General features: G+C 35.4%; 1 protein-coding gene across 1 annotated transcript; it reads right to left on the bottom strand.

Moving 5' to 3' along the window:
* Positions 1–2307: 2307 nt before the first annotated feature.
* On the bottom strand, positions 2308–8946 carry LOC131950783 (2,4-dienoyl-CoA reductase [(3E)-enoyl-CoA-producing], mitochondrial). The gene is made up of 7 exons (XM_059312967.1): positions 8749–8946; positions 8185–8393; positions 5632–5689; positions 4959–5193; positions 3849–4021; positions 3006–3152; positions 2308–2529 (listed from the first exon to the last, which is right to left on the bottom strand). Exons 1-7 carry the CDS (start codon positions 8788–8790, stop codon positions 2407–2409), a joined length of 987 nt encoding a protein of 328 aa, XP_059168950.1. The 5' UTR covers positions 8791–8946; the 3' UTR covers positions 2308–2406.
* Between the last annotated feature and the right edge of the window lie 7495 nt (positions 8947–16441).

Below are 16441 nucleotides of genomic sequence, written 5' to 3'. Positions count from 1 at the left end.
TTCCCACCTCCCTCTATACCATTTTCTTCAAGTGCAAACTCTGCGACCTAAAAACGGAATATTCAGAGAACAATTTTTTCCTCTAAATGATCAATCATGTCTATAAAAGATGAACACACAAAAAATAAGAAGCCAAATTCGGAATAAATTTGGCTTTAAAAATAACTTACTAGAACTAAGTGGATAAAAAAACCTGGGTACATGCATAGAACTGAATTCGATCTGTTAGCAGTGTCGTATCTAGCAAACACAGGTGTAGGCTGCTTAATTGGCAAGGTAGACCATTAGCATGTAACAGGAAGTATGGTGCCTCACTGATAAACAATGAATATAAATCGAAACGTTTCGAATACTATATCCTCATCAGCTGGCAATTAAAAATAATTAATTGGTTGTTAGTAAAGTGATTAAGACAAGTCCCCCTTTGTATTCGATCAGAAAAATATATTGATTTTAACCCGTAAATTATTTTCACCATATGAAGAATGTGAGTTGGGAAAAGTGCTTGCATATGCGAGCGAAGATTGAGGCTAAAAATAAGACATAAAACGACGAGGCTAAAACTGAATCTGGTTTTTCTAACAGTACAAAGCCATTACCTAATGAGGAAATACTTTAAGCAGCCTCGGCTGGAAAGTCTGTTTAAAAATTTTGTTGTTGTAATTTTTAGGCGAATTTCGGCTTTATGCGAACAATCGGATTTGAAATTTTAAAGTCCTTCATGTCCTATTAGAGAACAACAAGGCGGTTACTTTCATAAAACCCAGAAAGGGGTAATCTCATCCGTCAACAGAGTCATGTTAATATAGACGATTTTTACCACCCCCATCCCCTCACCTATTTACAAAAAAGCCACCCTCACCTTTTCTAATATGACGCCCCACCTCAGTCTACCACCCCCCCCCCCTACATCAGAATTGTAATTTTTGCTCTTTAAAACAACGATTTCTTTTGAAAATACTAGCTCGGTAAACGTTGAGTATACTATTCAATAGAATTTATAAAATAAAAGCCTTATTACAACGCAAAATTAGGGCTGAAAAATTCAATTTCAAAGATTACTTGTAAATTACTAAATTGGGTCCAGAGTTTCTTCCAGAGCCCCCTGAAAAAAAGTCTACCGCTACCCCCCGAACGAAATGGAATTTATATAGAAAACATACTTTTACCAGTGTCCGCCACACCCCCCCCCTCCCCCGGAAAAAAAACGAAGAAACACTGATTGGGTCAAAATTCAGAAATAGCAATATAAACACCCCCCCCTCCCCCCTGAGTGTGACGACGTAATTTTTGGACGACCCCTAAGAATATTTAGTCAATAATCTGAGATGAGACCATTGTGTAAACAGATATCTGGCGTGTTGATGCAGTAACGGAAGGGGGGGGGGGGGAGGGGGAGGGAGACGACGACACTGGTTTAAGTATATATTATCTAAATCAATGATATAATTTTAAAAAAATCGCTCAGTACATTAATCTCATTTAAATAATGGAAATGCTGATATTTCTGTTTACACTTATGGTTTGGTTGAGTCCAGCTTGCACTAGAGGTAAACATTTTTAACTTCGATCTTACTAGAGCAGTGACAGCTAAAACAGGTACTTAACATGTTTTGGGGAAAAGAGACTTTTTATTTCGGTCAAATAAAATGACATCCATGGATCCAACCAGTGGCGTAGCCAGGATAGTCTCAAGGGGGGGGGGGGGGGTTCCAATTTTTACCCGGGGACAAACTTTCGATTTGCACCCCCCCCCCCCCCCCTCAAACTTTTGATTTGCACCCCCCCCCCCCTCAAACTTTCGATTTGCACCCCCCTCAAACTTTCGATTTACACCCCCCCCGTTATACTTTTTATATATACCGAGGGGTCTATGGGGGGGGGGGGGGGGTTATGACCCCCCCTGCCTACGCCACTGGATCCAACTATCAAATAGGCATGTTAGATAACTATGTAAACAACTCTCAAGAGTTAATATTTTATCGGTTGTGGTTCCTGAATCAAATAACTTGGATTCATTGATACTAGTATCTCGGTGATTTTGTAAGGATATTACAATACAAATTTCTGAAATAAATTGTATGTAATGGGAATCTTAATAACTGGGATTTAATAAATAAGATATAAAATCTTACAATTGTTGTTTTCACAATAAATGTGGATAGTTTCTAAGAAAGTGTAGTAAACAAATACTGGGTGGTATTAGTAGTTCTTAAACACCACTTCCATATAACAATGTCTACACATCTCACATCCTTCTTAAAAAATGATATTCTCAAATATGAACACCAATCAATTTAATTATTTATTATATTTGAATAAATAACAGATGTATATAAATGACAGTAACAGGAAGGTTTCCATGAAACCAATGAAACAAAATGTTAAAGAATATAAAACAAACAGCTAAGATCCTTTAGTGGACTTGATTAGCCCCTCCAAGACGTCCCACTGGTCATTTGTGATTTCTTTAAGTCCATTGAACGCCCCCACACCACCTGGGTACTCTCCACCATTAAGATGAATCACCTGGTGGAGCAAATATTGACAGTAACATATGATGTAATCAGTCCACAAAAAGCTATCTCATGAAATACATGACATGTATGTCACATCAAATCAAAGAACAATATTTTTTTAAATAGTTGTCATGGCAGATCATGAAAATTCATATTTGAATTATACATGTCACAGTCAAAATTAATCTCAGGAAGTCATCATCATCTTAATCCGTTCATGCGCAAAACACATGATTTATTGACCACGGCCTATGAAGGGATAGTGTTCCCAGCCACCTTTGTTTCTCTAACCTAAGTTAGGTACCCATCAGAGATGGAGGGGCTTAGGGACGTTGTACTGATTTGAACCCGGATTCAAACTCGAGACTCTCGGGTTAGCAGTCTAGCTCTCCACTGCTATAATCTCAGGAAGTACAAGACACAAAAATATTGATTACATCAGTTTTGAAACATTTTTATTTTCTACTTTGAAATTAGTTATTTTACCTGGCCATTAATCCAAGAGGCGTAATCACTGAGTAAATATGTTGCCAGGTTGGCAAACTCCCCGACCTCCCCTATTCTACCAGCTGGTATCCTGTCCAACAACTTGTCCATAAACTGACCGGATGGGTCCAGTCGACTGAATGCACCCTGGAAGAAAAAATTATTTATAGCCACTTACAATCAGGTGTATCTCTGAATTTAAAAGAAATTACTAAATCCTTCATTCGAAAAACAATCAGTTCAAAGTTTTAATATTTAAAAGAATATGCTTGTATGCAATGTATAAAACAGATCTATTAAAGGGTCATCCAATGACGTCATGCTTTTTTGGATGATTTTTCCCTACTCCAACCCCACCTCACATCATCACAAAAAGCAAGACACCCCAGTAAAAATGTACAGGTATTTCACAATATTTTCTGACCCCTCTCTCCCTCGTCACCAAACTCCACCCATCCCCCCTTCTATATACAGGAGTATGATGTCATTTATAAACAATCCCTAATATAAAAGAGTAATTAAAATGTTTTTAACTTTTCCATTGTTGTAATCATAAGTAAAAGTAAAGTTCCCATTCAAACTTGACGGTCATAGGGCAAGTGAAATAGAGTTTACTTGTTTCTGTGACCTCGACATATGAAGAGATAGTGTTGTCAGCACTATGCCCAGCCGCCTTTACTTTCCCTAATATGAGTTACGTAAACATCAGAGCTGGGTGGACTCAGGGACAGTCTATTGAATTGAACCCAGATTTGAACTCGAGACTTTCTGGTTAGCAGTCCAGCTCTCTACCTCTTGACTAACCAACAATCATCAATCAAAATGTTTGATGATAAAAGTTACCTTGGTCTTGACAGGTCCGGGGGAGATGGCATTGAACCTCAGACCATAGCGCGCCCACTCGGCAGCCAGAGATTTTGTCAGGGCTTCAACCCCTGCCTTAGCGCATGCGCTGTGCACCACAAACCCTGAGCCGGTCTCAGCGTAGTCGGCTGACACGGCCAGGAACACTGCACCTGTAGGAGACAAAGTAGGCGGGATGGAAATAAGAGGTGATGTGGTCCAGGGACAGGGCAAATTGCTTCCAGAACTAAAGTTAGCAAATGTTTCAATGCCTGAAGTTAGTACTGGTGTACAGAACCTCCAAGACCCAGAAGTTCTTGTTTGAAAAAAACAACAAAACAATAGTACTAAAATTTATAGTGGCCACTAACAATTGTAATAAATTCAACTTGAGAATAGGTGATCCGGGGCAATTTCACACCCTATGCATTGAATTGTCTGTTTAATAAAATTAATTAGAATTAATTAACATAAAACTAAATGATCCTATTTTTTTCTTCTTTCTTTTTACAATAATTTTTACTCTATTTTTAATGCAAATTTTAAAGCCAGTAGTCATTAGCTTATTAATATAGCTTCTAATATCAGAATGGTCAACAATAATCAGCCCAAAACAGCTGCTTGAGACATGTAAGTTTAGAAAAAGGTTCTAGAAAAGGTCCTTAGGGGTTAAATGAACCATCTCTTCCTCCAGTGATGAAGAGTAGCTGCCCCCAAACATGCCTCCAGAGTTTTCTGCACATTTTCAAATTAGCTTTTTTTAAAAATTATTTCTCTATGGCATGGAACAGCCTGTCTTTTCTTGTTTTCGCAATAAAATTTAAACATCTAAAAACTGTTTTGAGAATTCTCTCTGTATTCTTTTACCATCATATAAATGTATCATAAGCAAGTATAGGCCTACACCTTATAAAATAATGTGGTAGTGCTAATACAAGATTAAAAAAAAAATTGAGTGAGGAATTTACCTGTATCCCTCTATATTAATTTAACTATTTAACTTTTGCCTTCAACTAATTAAAATTAAATTTTAGCAATTTCTGAATAAATAAACATCATAAATAATACTTTTTGTACGACACAAAAACTAAAACGGGACTAAAGGCATACCTTTCTTGGCCTTGATCAGCCTCTTGCCTACATCTAAGGTAACATAAGCTGTTCCATTCAGGACAATATTGATGACAGTGGTGAAAGCTTTTGGAGACAAGCGCTCTGTGGGTGCAATAAAATTCCCGGCCGCGTTGTTGACAATAATGTCTGGCAGCCCATGAGTCGACTCGATCGTGTCAAACACTGTCTTTATCTCGTCAGGGTTCCTCACATCAAGCTGGTACTCAACCACCTAAATAACACAGAATGGAGCAATGAAATAAAGATAAATAAGTGGATATTTTTTACTTTTCATTGTTGAATAAGTGTCTAACATGGAAACTTAAGAGGCCTTGCTTCTAGATAAAAGAGATAATTTTAGTAACGTAGACAGCATGTAAGTCAGCTTTTTAACCCAGGATAATCATCTTAAAAATATAAGGCCAAGTTATACACACCTATATATATATATATATATATATATATATATATATGGGCTATGTGTGTGTGTGCGTGTTATTAACAAAAATACCCACAACTAAATCCTGCCTAGGCCACTGTAAGATAAAGCACTTTGTGAACCTTCTAATGAACCGCATTGCACTGACATTAATAGTCATACAATGTTAATAAAAATAAAGTACTTAGTTAAATATACAAACACCACTCTAAATAAAAAAAAATGCATTACCTCATTTCCAGTGGCCTTTGAAATTTCTTCTGATGTAAGTTTCAATCTTTCTAAACTTCTAAAACAATTTTTACATTTTTTTATTATTTTGCAGCAATATTTAATAATAGTTTGGATAAAATTATTAAAAAGTGTGAGGTAAGTTAGGAAACTAGGAGAGGTCCTCTAAAAAAAAAAATGCATGCATGAAATTTTATTAAAGTAATTAAACACCAATAATATTTAAGATAATATGATATCATCAGTAGCATACGCAGGGGAATTTCAAGGATAATGCGCCTTTTTTGGAGAATAATTAAATAAAATTTAAAACAAGTTCCGCAACAAACAAAAAACAATAGCAAACTCATTACTGAAACTACGAATAAAAACTATCATGTACCCTACATGTCACATTTTTAACAACTCATGGCAAATAGATCTATAACCTACTTCTTGGCTTACTTATCTGCGCCTACCCCAGCGCCAGGCTTGTGCAATGCACTTTTTTGTCACAAGGTCCTTCCATTTTAGTGCCAGAACACCTGCTGTTTGTGTTATTACTGCTGGATAAGGACCGTCAACCACCCACAGATCGATCATAATTCAAAACTGTAGCCTTTGCATGAGTTGTAAGGGCTAAATTCAGCCATACCTCTTTTATATGGGAGGCCTGTTAACTTGGGTTTGCCCCGTAGAATATGATTTTGCTTATCTTCAATATGTAAATACTAGCAGGAAGGGAAACTGCAGGTCCCTTGCCTGTTAGCTGATCTAGAACATTTTCCTAAGGCATCTATGTAACTATATGGGCAGGGGGGGGGGGGGGCTGAATAAATGTACAGTAAAAATAAACACATTCTTTCACAACTTCAAGAAAGTTAGTATTAGTCAAGATGATCGGCATGCGCAGATTTACTTAAGGAACATATACTTAAAATGTACTATACACACATACTGGTAAATTTAGCTAAAACACTGTGGATAAGAGTATAACTTTAAATATAGAATAACTTGTATAGTTTAGATTATTTTACAATCAGAATCATAGATTTTGTTCAAGGTAAAACTCTGTGCATAATAATTTTGCAATAATATTCTGAATAATCCACATAAGATTTAGATTTGTATTTGTTTTAAAAGCGTGCTTTTATACCAACTGTTTTCACAACCTAATTTTATGCTGTGATGTTTTAGCATTTATAAAGGAATATATTTAATTCTGATTGTAGACAATACTTGTAAAAAATGAATAGTAATAATAACCTGTTATATTAAATAGTAAAATAATTATTGATCTGGTTGAATTTGATAGTTACAATTAATTAAATGTGTAGACCTATACATATCTATTTAAAGAGTGTGATTATTTCCTCAACTGTGGTTTGCTGTCTTAATTAATATTACATTATATCAAACTGTTTTTTTATTTTACAAGGACTACAAAACAGATAGTGTTGTTTCTTGTTTTTGTTTGTGTTGTGTGTATATTTTGTGTTGTGTTTTGTTTTATGTGATTAATTGTTTAGTGCTGTCGGCTTACATGGTGTTTTGTAGTTTTATTTTCTACTTAATAAAGTTTGAAAGTACTTTTCACCTTAGGGGTCATCCATAAATGTCGTCACACTCACAGGGGGAGGGGGGGGGGGGTCCATAATTTTGTGACAATGTGTGATGAGGGGGAGGGGGGAGGGGGTTCTGATGTTGTGACGTCACATTTTTGCATTATAAAAAAGCAATGTTAGAAAACGAATTTTAGACGTTATTTCGCGTTTTAGATAACTGTTTTAATAAATTGTAATAGTTTAGACAAGATTTTGGAAAAATATTGATGTTTTAAAAAAATTCAACTGCAATTTTGTGGGGGGTTGTAGGTTGAGGTGTGACGTCATTTTAGGGGGGGGGGTCTGGCTTTTTGTGACGACGTGTGACGGAGGGGTGGGGGTAGGTAAATATTGTAAAAAAAAAGCGTGATGTCATTTATGGATGACCCCTTGGCGAAGCTATGTCATACAGCTGCTATATATATATATATATATATATATATATATATATATATATATATATATATATATATATATATATATATATATATATATATATATATATATATATATATATATATATATACATATATGCCTATATATATATATATATATATATATATATATATATATATATATATATATATATATATATATATATATATATATATATATATATATATATATATCTATTGCACTTTATTTCTTGATTCGCCACTCCCTCTAACCCAAAAACCTGTATACGCCTCTGATTATCATATCATATTATCTTTATTCATTTATTAAACTAGTTTACTAAATAAACAGTGATACTAAAAGGATAAATTACTTGGTAACTTACTGTTTGCAAAAACTTCAATGATTATTCAAGCTATTTATTTCATTTATTATTATTATTTAAATGCAGAAGTGTTCCAGTAGTACTAGTAGGCCAAAATACTAGTACTTGAAATAAAGTGGTAGACACAATTAACTAGACACTATATACAGTAAAATTATACAGTATGTAGATAATAAAACTAAAATTCACCTGCTGGCTATAATGACTTTAGCTCCCAACTGGGACAAATGTGAGGCCAGGCCCTTACCCAGTCCTGTGGCACCTCCAGTGATGAAAGCTATTTTGTTGTCAAAAGTTCCAGGGGGGAGAAATGGTGTCGTTTTTGCAGGAAAGTAGCTAGCATGTTGGTTATGAAGGGAAATGCCTGTACTCAGCTCATTTCGGCAAAATTTAAAATACTGTAAAGAATATTTATAGGGGGGCTAAGTAATTTTAAGTATAGAGAACAAAAACATGATTGAAAAACAATAAGACAATTCTCATTGGTAAAGGGAAATCATAAAACCACAATTTAAAATTACTATTTATTTCCCTTTGTATATGCCTAGGCTTATCTATTATTTACAAGCTTTCCAGGTCAAAGTTCAAAGTCCAATTTTAAGTGTAGATTATATTTTATATTACAATTTAAAAGGCGTTTCTACCATAAATCAAATTATTGTTAATATTTTAGCATCGTTTTAATTTTCCGTTTAAATTCTAAAATAGCTTAATTAATAGTAATGTCACTTTATTTAATATTTATGTGTTTACCTTAGGAGGTAAAAGTAGCTCAACGAATCTTTTAGCAGCCATATTTGTTTACTACCGGAGGAGTGAGTAAAAGTCGAAAGAATCAGAACATTACCGTAGTGGTTTTAAAACCAAGCATTTTGCAACTACCCACTAAGAGTTATTTTTTTTAAAAGTTTCAACAATAATATAATCCCATACTTCTGAAAGATATTTTGTAACATGTACTGATAAATCCCTTACATCAAACTATATATATATATATATATATATATATATATATATATATATATATATATATATATATATATATATATATATATATATATATATATATATATGTATTTATATATATATATATATATATATATATATATATATATATATATATATATATATATATATATATATATGTATATATATATATATATATATATATATATATATATATATATATATATATATATATATATATATATATATATATATATATATATATGTATTTATATATATATATATATATATATATATATATATATATATATATATATATATATATATATATATAAATGTATGTATTTATATATATATATATATATAATTTATTTTAAAACCAACGTTACTTGAGTGACACTAAATAATAGCCATACATTTAATGCAATAAATTGAAAAGTAATGTGTAAGGATAGTGTGCGTGGAAAGACACACTACTCTTTTCTATTAAATGCATTTCGGCATCAAATAGAGTATATAGATGTACATTAAAAATAACTATACGTTTGTTAAACCATTAAATCAGGTGCATTAATATTGCATTTGTTTTATCTGGTGATTTTCTTCACACAGCTATGGTTTATAATAACAATCATTCGAGAAAAAACAGATCAAGGCCATAGATAAGATTGTAGGTGTAGGCTAATGAAGACACAGAAGTTGGTTTCATGTCTGGCTTTTACTTAGTTCGTGCAATACGGTGCAAACTTATGCTATCTTTTCAACAACAACCAAGACTTATGCTGTATTTATTAACGTTTTCAAAATACACATCAGGGGTCATCCATAAATGACGTCACGCTTTTTTTGACGATTTATATATATATATATATATATATATATATATATATATATATATATATATATATATATATATATATATATATATATATATATATAGCAGCTGTATGACATAGCTTCGCTAAGGGGTCATCCATAAATGACATCACGCTTTTTTTGACGATTTTTACCCCCCCCCCTCCCCTACGTCACACGTCGGCACAAAAAGCCAGACCCCTCCCTAAAATGACGTCACACCTCAACCTACAACCCCCCTCAAAATTGCAGTTGAATTTTTTTAAAACATCGATATTTTTCCAAAATCTTGTCTAAACTATTACAATTTATTAAAACAGTTATCTAAAACGCGAAATAACGTCTTAAATTCGTTTTCTAACATTGTTTTTTTATAATGCAAAAGTGTGACGTCGCAACATCTGATCCCCCCCTCCCCCTCATCACACATCGTCACAAAATGACGGTGTGTGACGTCATTTATGGATGACCCCATCATGAACATCTTCAACTCTATGGAGTCATTTATAACGTCCACATGGAGGCGGGGGGGGGGGGGTCGGGTCAGTGTGGAGATCCACATGTTGAATTTAACATCTATTTACATCTAAAATAAAAACAAAACAAACATGTGTATAAAATGTATGAATGTAATTGGCTGTTCTCGTGTTAACCCCCCCCCCCAAAGTTCAACGGGCGAAAAAATGATTGTATCAGTGATGTAATTGTATACCGCCCGCCTTATAAGAACCGACATTTTTTTCAAGCGGGAGGGGAGGGCAATTTTCTAAAACAGTTCACGGTATTTCAAATTTATATTTGAACATTTTAAAGAATTGAAACATAATTTAAAAAACAATTAGATCTAGACCTAGGCCCTGATATATCGTAAACAGCAGAGGCGTAGCGAGGGGGGGGGGGGCGGGGGGGGGTGCGGACCTTGTAACAACATGAACTTCATTGTTGTTATTGTGGGTACGTTGAATAAACTCACACGAGCAATAGTAGTAGCTTCAACTATAACTTTATTTACACTTTATACAAGAATTAATAGATCCATAGTAAATCCATAGTCACAACTGGTATAAGTACAATCACAGTCACGAATCAAAGTGACTTAGTGACATCCTACATTCACAGTCACAGTCCAGGCGCAAGCACACCCGTTCACCTTTTGCTCTACCTTTATACGGTCCATTCTCTCCCCTTACGTACATGAGCGATCTCACCCAAAAGCATGGGAAAATACATGACGAGTCGCTCAGACAGTCCTTCCGCTAGCCAGGTACTCTTCATTCATGCAACTTCATGTAAAACACAATATAATATAAACATACCTAATTATACAGTCTGTGACAGACCTCACCGGGTGACACCATTTAGGAAGGGGGTGACACCATGGCAAAAAATAGCAAAATATATTGAGAAAAAATTGAGGGGGGGAGGGGGTGTGCAAATCGAAAGTTTGAGGGGGGGGGGGTGCAAATCGAAAATTTGAAAGTTTGTCCTTGGGAAAGGTCGCTACGCCTCTGGGGGGGGGGGGGGGGTTGACACCATTAAGTGCCGCACCGGGTGACACCCGACCTTGCTACGCCACTGGTACACAGTAGGCCAGCATCATTATTTTGTATCGAAGCCTATGACTATGTAGATCTAGTTATTTTTTTTCAAGTAATAAAATCAGGTGTGTAGGGCTTACTTTCTGCGCGATAGCGACAAATGGGGGGGGGGGGGGAGAGGAAGAAGTGGTTTGTAATGGAAACACGTGTAGCGATAAGTGTCAGTACAAGTAATATGACGTCACGTTAATTAGTCGAATTTTACCCCAACCCATATAGTCATTAATAGATAGACAGCCACAAATGTCATTAAATAGTTCGGTCTACAGCCCCACTAACCCACCCTCTTTAATAAAAATAGTTTGTGACTGCCTGCAACCTCTGAATACATTTGATGAAAAATTGTGAGTAAAATCGAAAGGTACAGAAAGTCCATGTGCAATCACTTTCAATAAAGAACAATTTTAGATAGTCCTTTAAGAACATTCACACGGTAAGTTTACACGCTGTCGATTAACGAAATCGTGGACAAATTTAATTCCTAACGTTTTCCAGATGTTTTTAAAAGCCAGCCCAAAAACTAGTGGTTTTTCAGACTTATAAAAGTCTAACATTTACTTTTCTAGACATTTTCTAGACTGTGCAAGAACACTGACCGCGCCTTATGCAATGAGTTATTTTTTTTTTATAAAACGAGAAATAAAGGAAACAGAGATAAAGGTCATGAACCCCATGAGGTCGAGCCTTACAAACGGTTAAGATTATAAGACATCTACGAGTGCAGAAAAAATCTTATTAATTACAAAAATAAATGTTTAATACCTTGCAGATTTTGTTTGATATGGTAAAAAAAAACATTTAAAATAAACCAAGCGTTTATCATAAAGGAACTTATTTACACTAAATCGTTTAAAATATACTTTTTTTCCAATACTTTCTGGTTTCAACTTCTAATATTTAGGCTTAGTAATAGATGCCACCGAAAATATCAAATCCCTATACTACATTATAAATTAATAGCATAGCAAGGGTACTCATTATAATTATGTTATTGAATTAGTAATTTAGAGATTTACTAAATTTTTGTGCTCATCCACAGGGGGGGGGGGGGGGGGGTTGGGGGTGTAAAATTCCAAATTTTTGTGGACGTAATAAATGGATGACCCCCTTATTAATGTTATCCGCTAGAATAATACGTATTAAAAAATTGCTGTCGATATTTGCTGCTAGCTTAGGTGCGATGGTTAAACTAGATACAGGAGACGATTTTTATTAATTAAATGATCTGAGTTTAGATTTTGGTGGCTATATCAGCATGAAAAACTTATAGATACAGACGTTTGAATAATACATTGATTTAAGAGGCTTTGTTTATAAGGTAAACCTAAATACACTAAGCACGTTATTGATTATAACTTTGCTATCATAATACGATGTTTACATATTTGGATCACACTGTTAAATGCACGTAGTGAAATACGCGAAACCGTTACGGTGTGGAGCGGATTGGTGTGTGGTTTGGTCTACTCAGAGGCGTAGCGAGGGGGGGGGGGGCGGGGGGTGCGGACCGCACCGGGTGACACCATTTAGGGGGGTGACACAATTTAGGGGGGGTGACACCAAGGCAAAAAAAAAGCAAAATATATAGAGAAAATCTTGAGGGGGGGGGTGCAAATCGAAAGTTTGAGAGGGGGGGGGGTGCAAATAGAAAACTTGAGGGGGGTGCAAATCGAAAGTTTGAAAGTTTGTCCCCGGGAAGGGTAGCTACGCCTCTGGGGGGTGACACTATTAAGTGCCGCACCGGGTGACACCCGACCTCGCTACGCCACTGGGTCTACTCTATGTCTAATGCAACTATTTTGTTAACGTTCAAGATAAATATGGACAACACAAAACTATCTTTTTTTTTTCCTAATTAAATATTGAAGTAGTAAAAAACTGAGTTTTTTTTTTAAATTCTACAGATCAAAAGAGTAAATGACCATTATAGTATTAGTTATCTCTCTATCATCTATAGCAGAGGGCCATTACCTGGTGATAACAGCTGGTTGGTTTTAAGTCTAGTAGCTGACTTAAGACCAAGAAGGGGAAGAACATTGTCTACAAGGATTCTAAAACTGTGTGCTAAAGACTTTATACATATGTATTCTCATTGCGCTTATAAGCTTATATTTATACAGTAATTATATTTTTATTTTTATTTTGCTATAACAAACATTTTGTGAAGCTAGCATTTTTTTTCTTTTTATAAGCAGTGCATTCCCAGAGACAAAGGGTTCTAGAACTGATAAAAAAAAAAACCAAAACAAGACTTTCTCCTCTTTGATGATTCCATCGATGGCTTTTTCGAGCTGGTTCGACATTCGGAGTGTCCAAACAAGAATGATTCAATCTGTGGATAAAACAAAACACTTCCAGACATGGGTCTGTGATGGTGAACAGTCGGTTGTTGGTACCGCTGCGACCGACTAGACACCCCGTCATGTTTCGTGTATCATGTTTCGTGTATCATGTTTCGTGTATCATGTTTCGTGTATCATGTTTCGTGTATCATGTTTCGTGTATCATGTTTCGTGTATCATGTTTCGTGTATCATGTTTCGTGTATCATGTTTCGTGTATCATGTTTCGTGTATCATGTTTCGTGTATCATGTTTCGTGTATCATGTTTCGTGTATCATGTTTCGTGTATCATGTTTCGTGTATCATGTTTCGTGTATCATGTTTCGTGTATCATGTTTCGTGTATCATGTTTCGTGTATCATGTTTCGTGTATCATGTTTCGTGTATCATGTTTCGTGTATCATGTTTCGTGTATCATGTTTCGTGTATCATGTTTCGTGTATCATGTTTCGTGTATCATGTTTCGTGTATCATGTTTCGTGTATCATGTTTCGTGTATCATGTTTCGTGTATCATGTTTCGTGTATCATGTTTCGTGTATCATGTTTCGTGTATCATGTTTCGTGTATCATGTTTCGTGTATCATGTTTCGTGTATCATGTTTCGTGTATCATGTTTCGTGTATCATGTTTCGTGTATCATGTTTCGTGTATCATGTTTCGTGTATCATGTTTCGTGTATCATGTTTCGTGTATCATGTTTCGTGTATCATGTTTCGTGTATCATGTTTCGTGTATCATGTTTCGTGTATCATGTTTCGTGTATCATGTTTCGTGTATCATGTTTCGTGTATCATGTTTCGTGTATCATGTTTCGTGTATCATGTTTCGTGTATCATGTTTCGTGTATCATGTTTCGTGTATCATGTTTCGTGTATCATGTTTCGTGTATCATGTTTCGTGTATCATGTTTCGTGTATCATGTTTCGTGTATCATGTTTCGTGTATCATGTTTCGTGTATCATGTTTCGTGTATCATGTTTCGTGTATCATGTTTCGTGTATCATGTTTCGTGTATCATGTTTCGTGTATCATGTTTCGTGTATCATGTTTCGTGTATCATGTTTCGTGTATCATGTTTCGTGTCTCATGTTTCGTGTCTCATGTTTCGTGTCTCATGTTCGTGTCTCATGTTTCGTGTCTCATGTTTCGTGTCTCATGTTTCGTGTCTCATGTTTCGTGTCTCATGTTTCGTGTCTCATGTTTCGTGTCTCATGTTTCGTGTCTCATGTTTCGTGTCTCATGTTTCGTGTCTCATGTTTCGTGTCTCATGTTTCGTGTCTCATGTTTCGTGTCTCATGTTTCGTGTCTCATGTTTCGTGTCTCATGTTTCGTGTCTCATGTTTCGTGTCTCATGTTTCGTGTCTCATGTTTCGTGTCTCATGTTTCGTGTCTCATGTTTCGTGTCTCATGTTTCGTGTCTCATGTTTCGTGTCTCATGTTTCGTGTCTCATGTTTCGTGTCTCATGTTTCGTGTCTCATGTTTCGTGTCTCATGTTTCGTGTCTCATGTTTCGTGTGTCATGTTTCGTGTGTCATGTTTCGTGTGTCATGTTTCGTGTGTCATGTTTCGTGTGTCATGTTTCGTGTGTCATGTTTCGTGTGTCATGTTTCGTGTGTCATGTTTCGTGTGTCATGTTTCGTGTGTCATGTTTCGTGTGTCATGTTTCGTGTGTCATGTTTCGTGTGTCATGTTTCGTGTGTCATGTTTCGTGTGTCATGTTTCGTGTGTCATGTTTCGTGTGTCATGTTTCGTGTGTCATGTTTCGTGTGTCATGTTTCGTGTGTCATGTTTCGTGTGTCATGTTTCGTGTGTCATGTTTCGTGTGTCATGTTTCGTGTGTCATGTTTCGTGTGTCATGTTTCGTGTGTCATGTTTCGGTGTGTCATGTTTCGGTGTGTCATGTTTCGTGTGTCATGTTTCGGTGTGGTCATGTTTCGTGTGTCATGTTTCGTGTGTCATGTTTCGTGTGTCATGTTTCGTGTGTCATGTTTCGTGTGTCATGTTTCGTGTGTCATGTTTCGTGTGTCATGTTTCGTGTGTCATGTTTCGTGTATCATGTTTCGTGTATCATGTTTCGTGTATCATGTTTCGTGTATCATGTTTCGTGTATCATGTTTCGTGTATCATGTTTCGTGTATCATGTTTCGTGTATCATGTTTCGTGTATCATGTTTCGTGTATCATGTTTCGTGTATCATGTTTCGTGTATCATGTTTCGTGTATCATGTTTCGTGTATCATGTTTCGTGTATCATGTTTCGTGTATCATGTTTCGTGTATCATGTTTCGTGTATCATGTTTCGTGTATCATGTTTCGTGTATCATGTTTCGTGTATCATGTTTCGTGTATCATGTTTCGTGTATCATGTTTCGTGTATCATGTTTCGTGTATCATGTTTCGTGTATCATGTTTCGTGTATCATGTTTCGTGTATCATGTTTCGTGTATCATGTTTCGTGTATCATGTTTCGTGTATCATGTTTCGTGTATCATGTTTCGTGTATCATGTTTCGTGTATCATGTTTCGTGTATCATGTTTCGTGTATCATGTTTCGTGTATCATGTTTCGTGTATCATGTTTCGTGTATCATGTTTCGTGTATCATGTTTCGTGTATCATGTTTCGTGTATCATGTTTCGTGTATCATGTTTCGTGTATCATGTTTCGTGTATCATGTTTCGTGTA

Source organism: Physella acuta, unplaced genomic scaffold, assembly GCF_028476545.2.
Source record: "Physella acuta isolate Inbredline_101_S28 unplaced genomic scaffold, ASM2847654v3 ptg000778l, whole genome shotgun sequence".
Classification (NCBI taxonomy): Eukaryota; Metazoa; Mollusca; class Gastropoda; family Physidae; genus Physella; species Physella acuta.
This window is presented reverse-complemented; position numbering and strand designations above follow the sequence as displayed.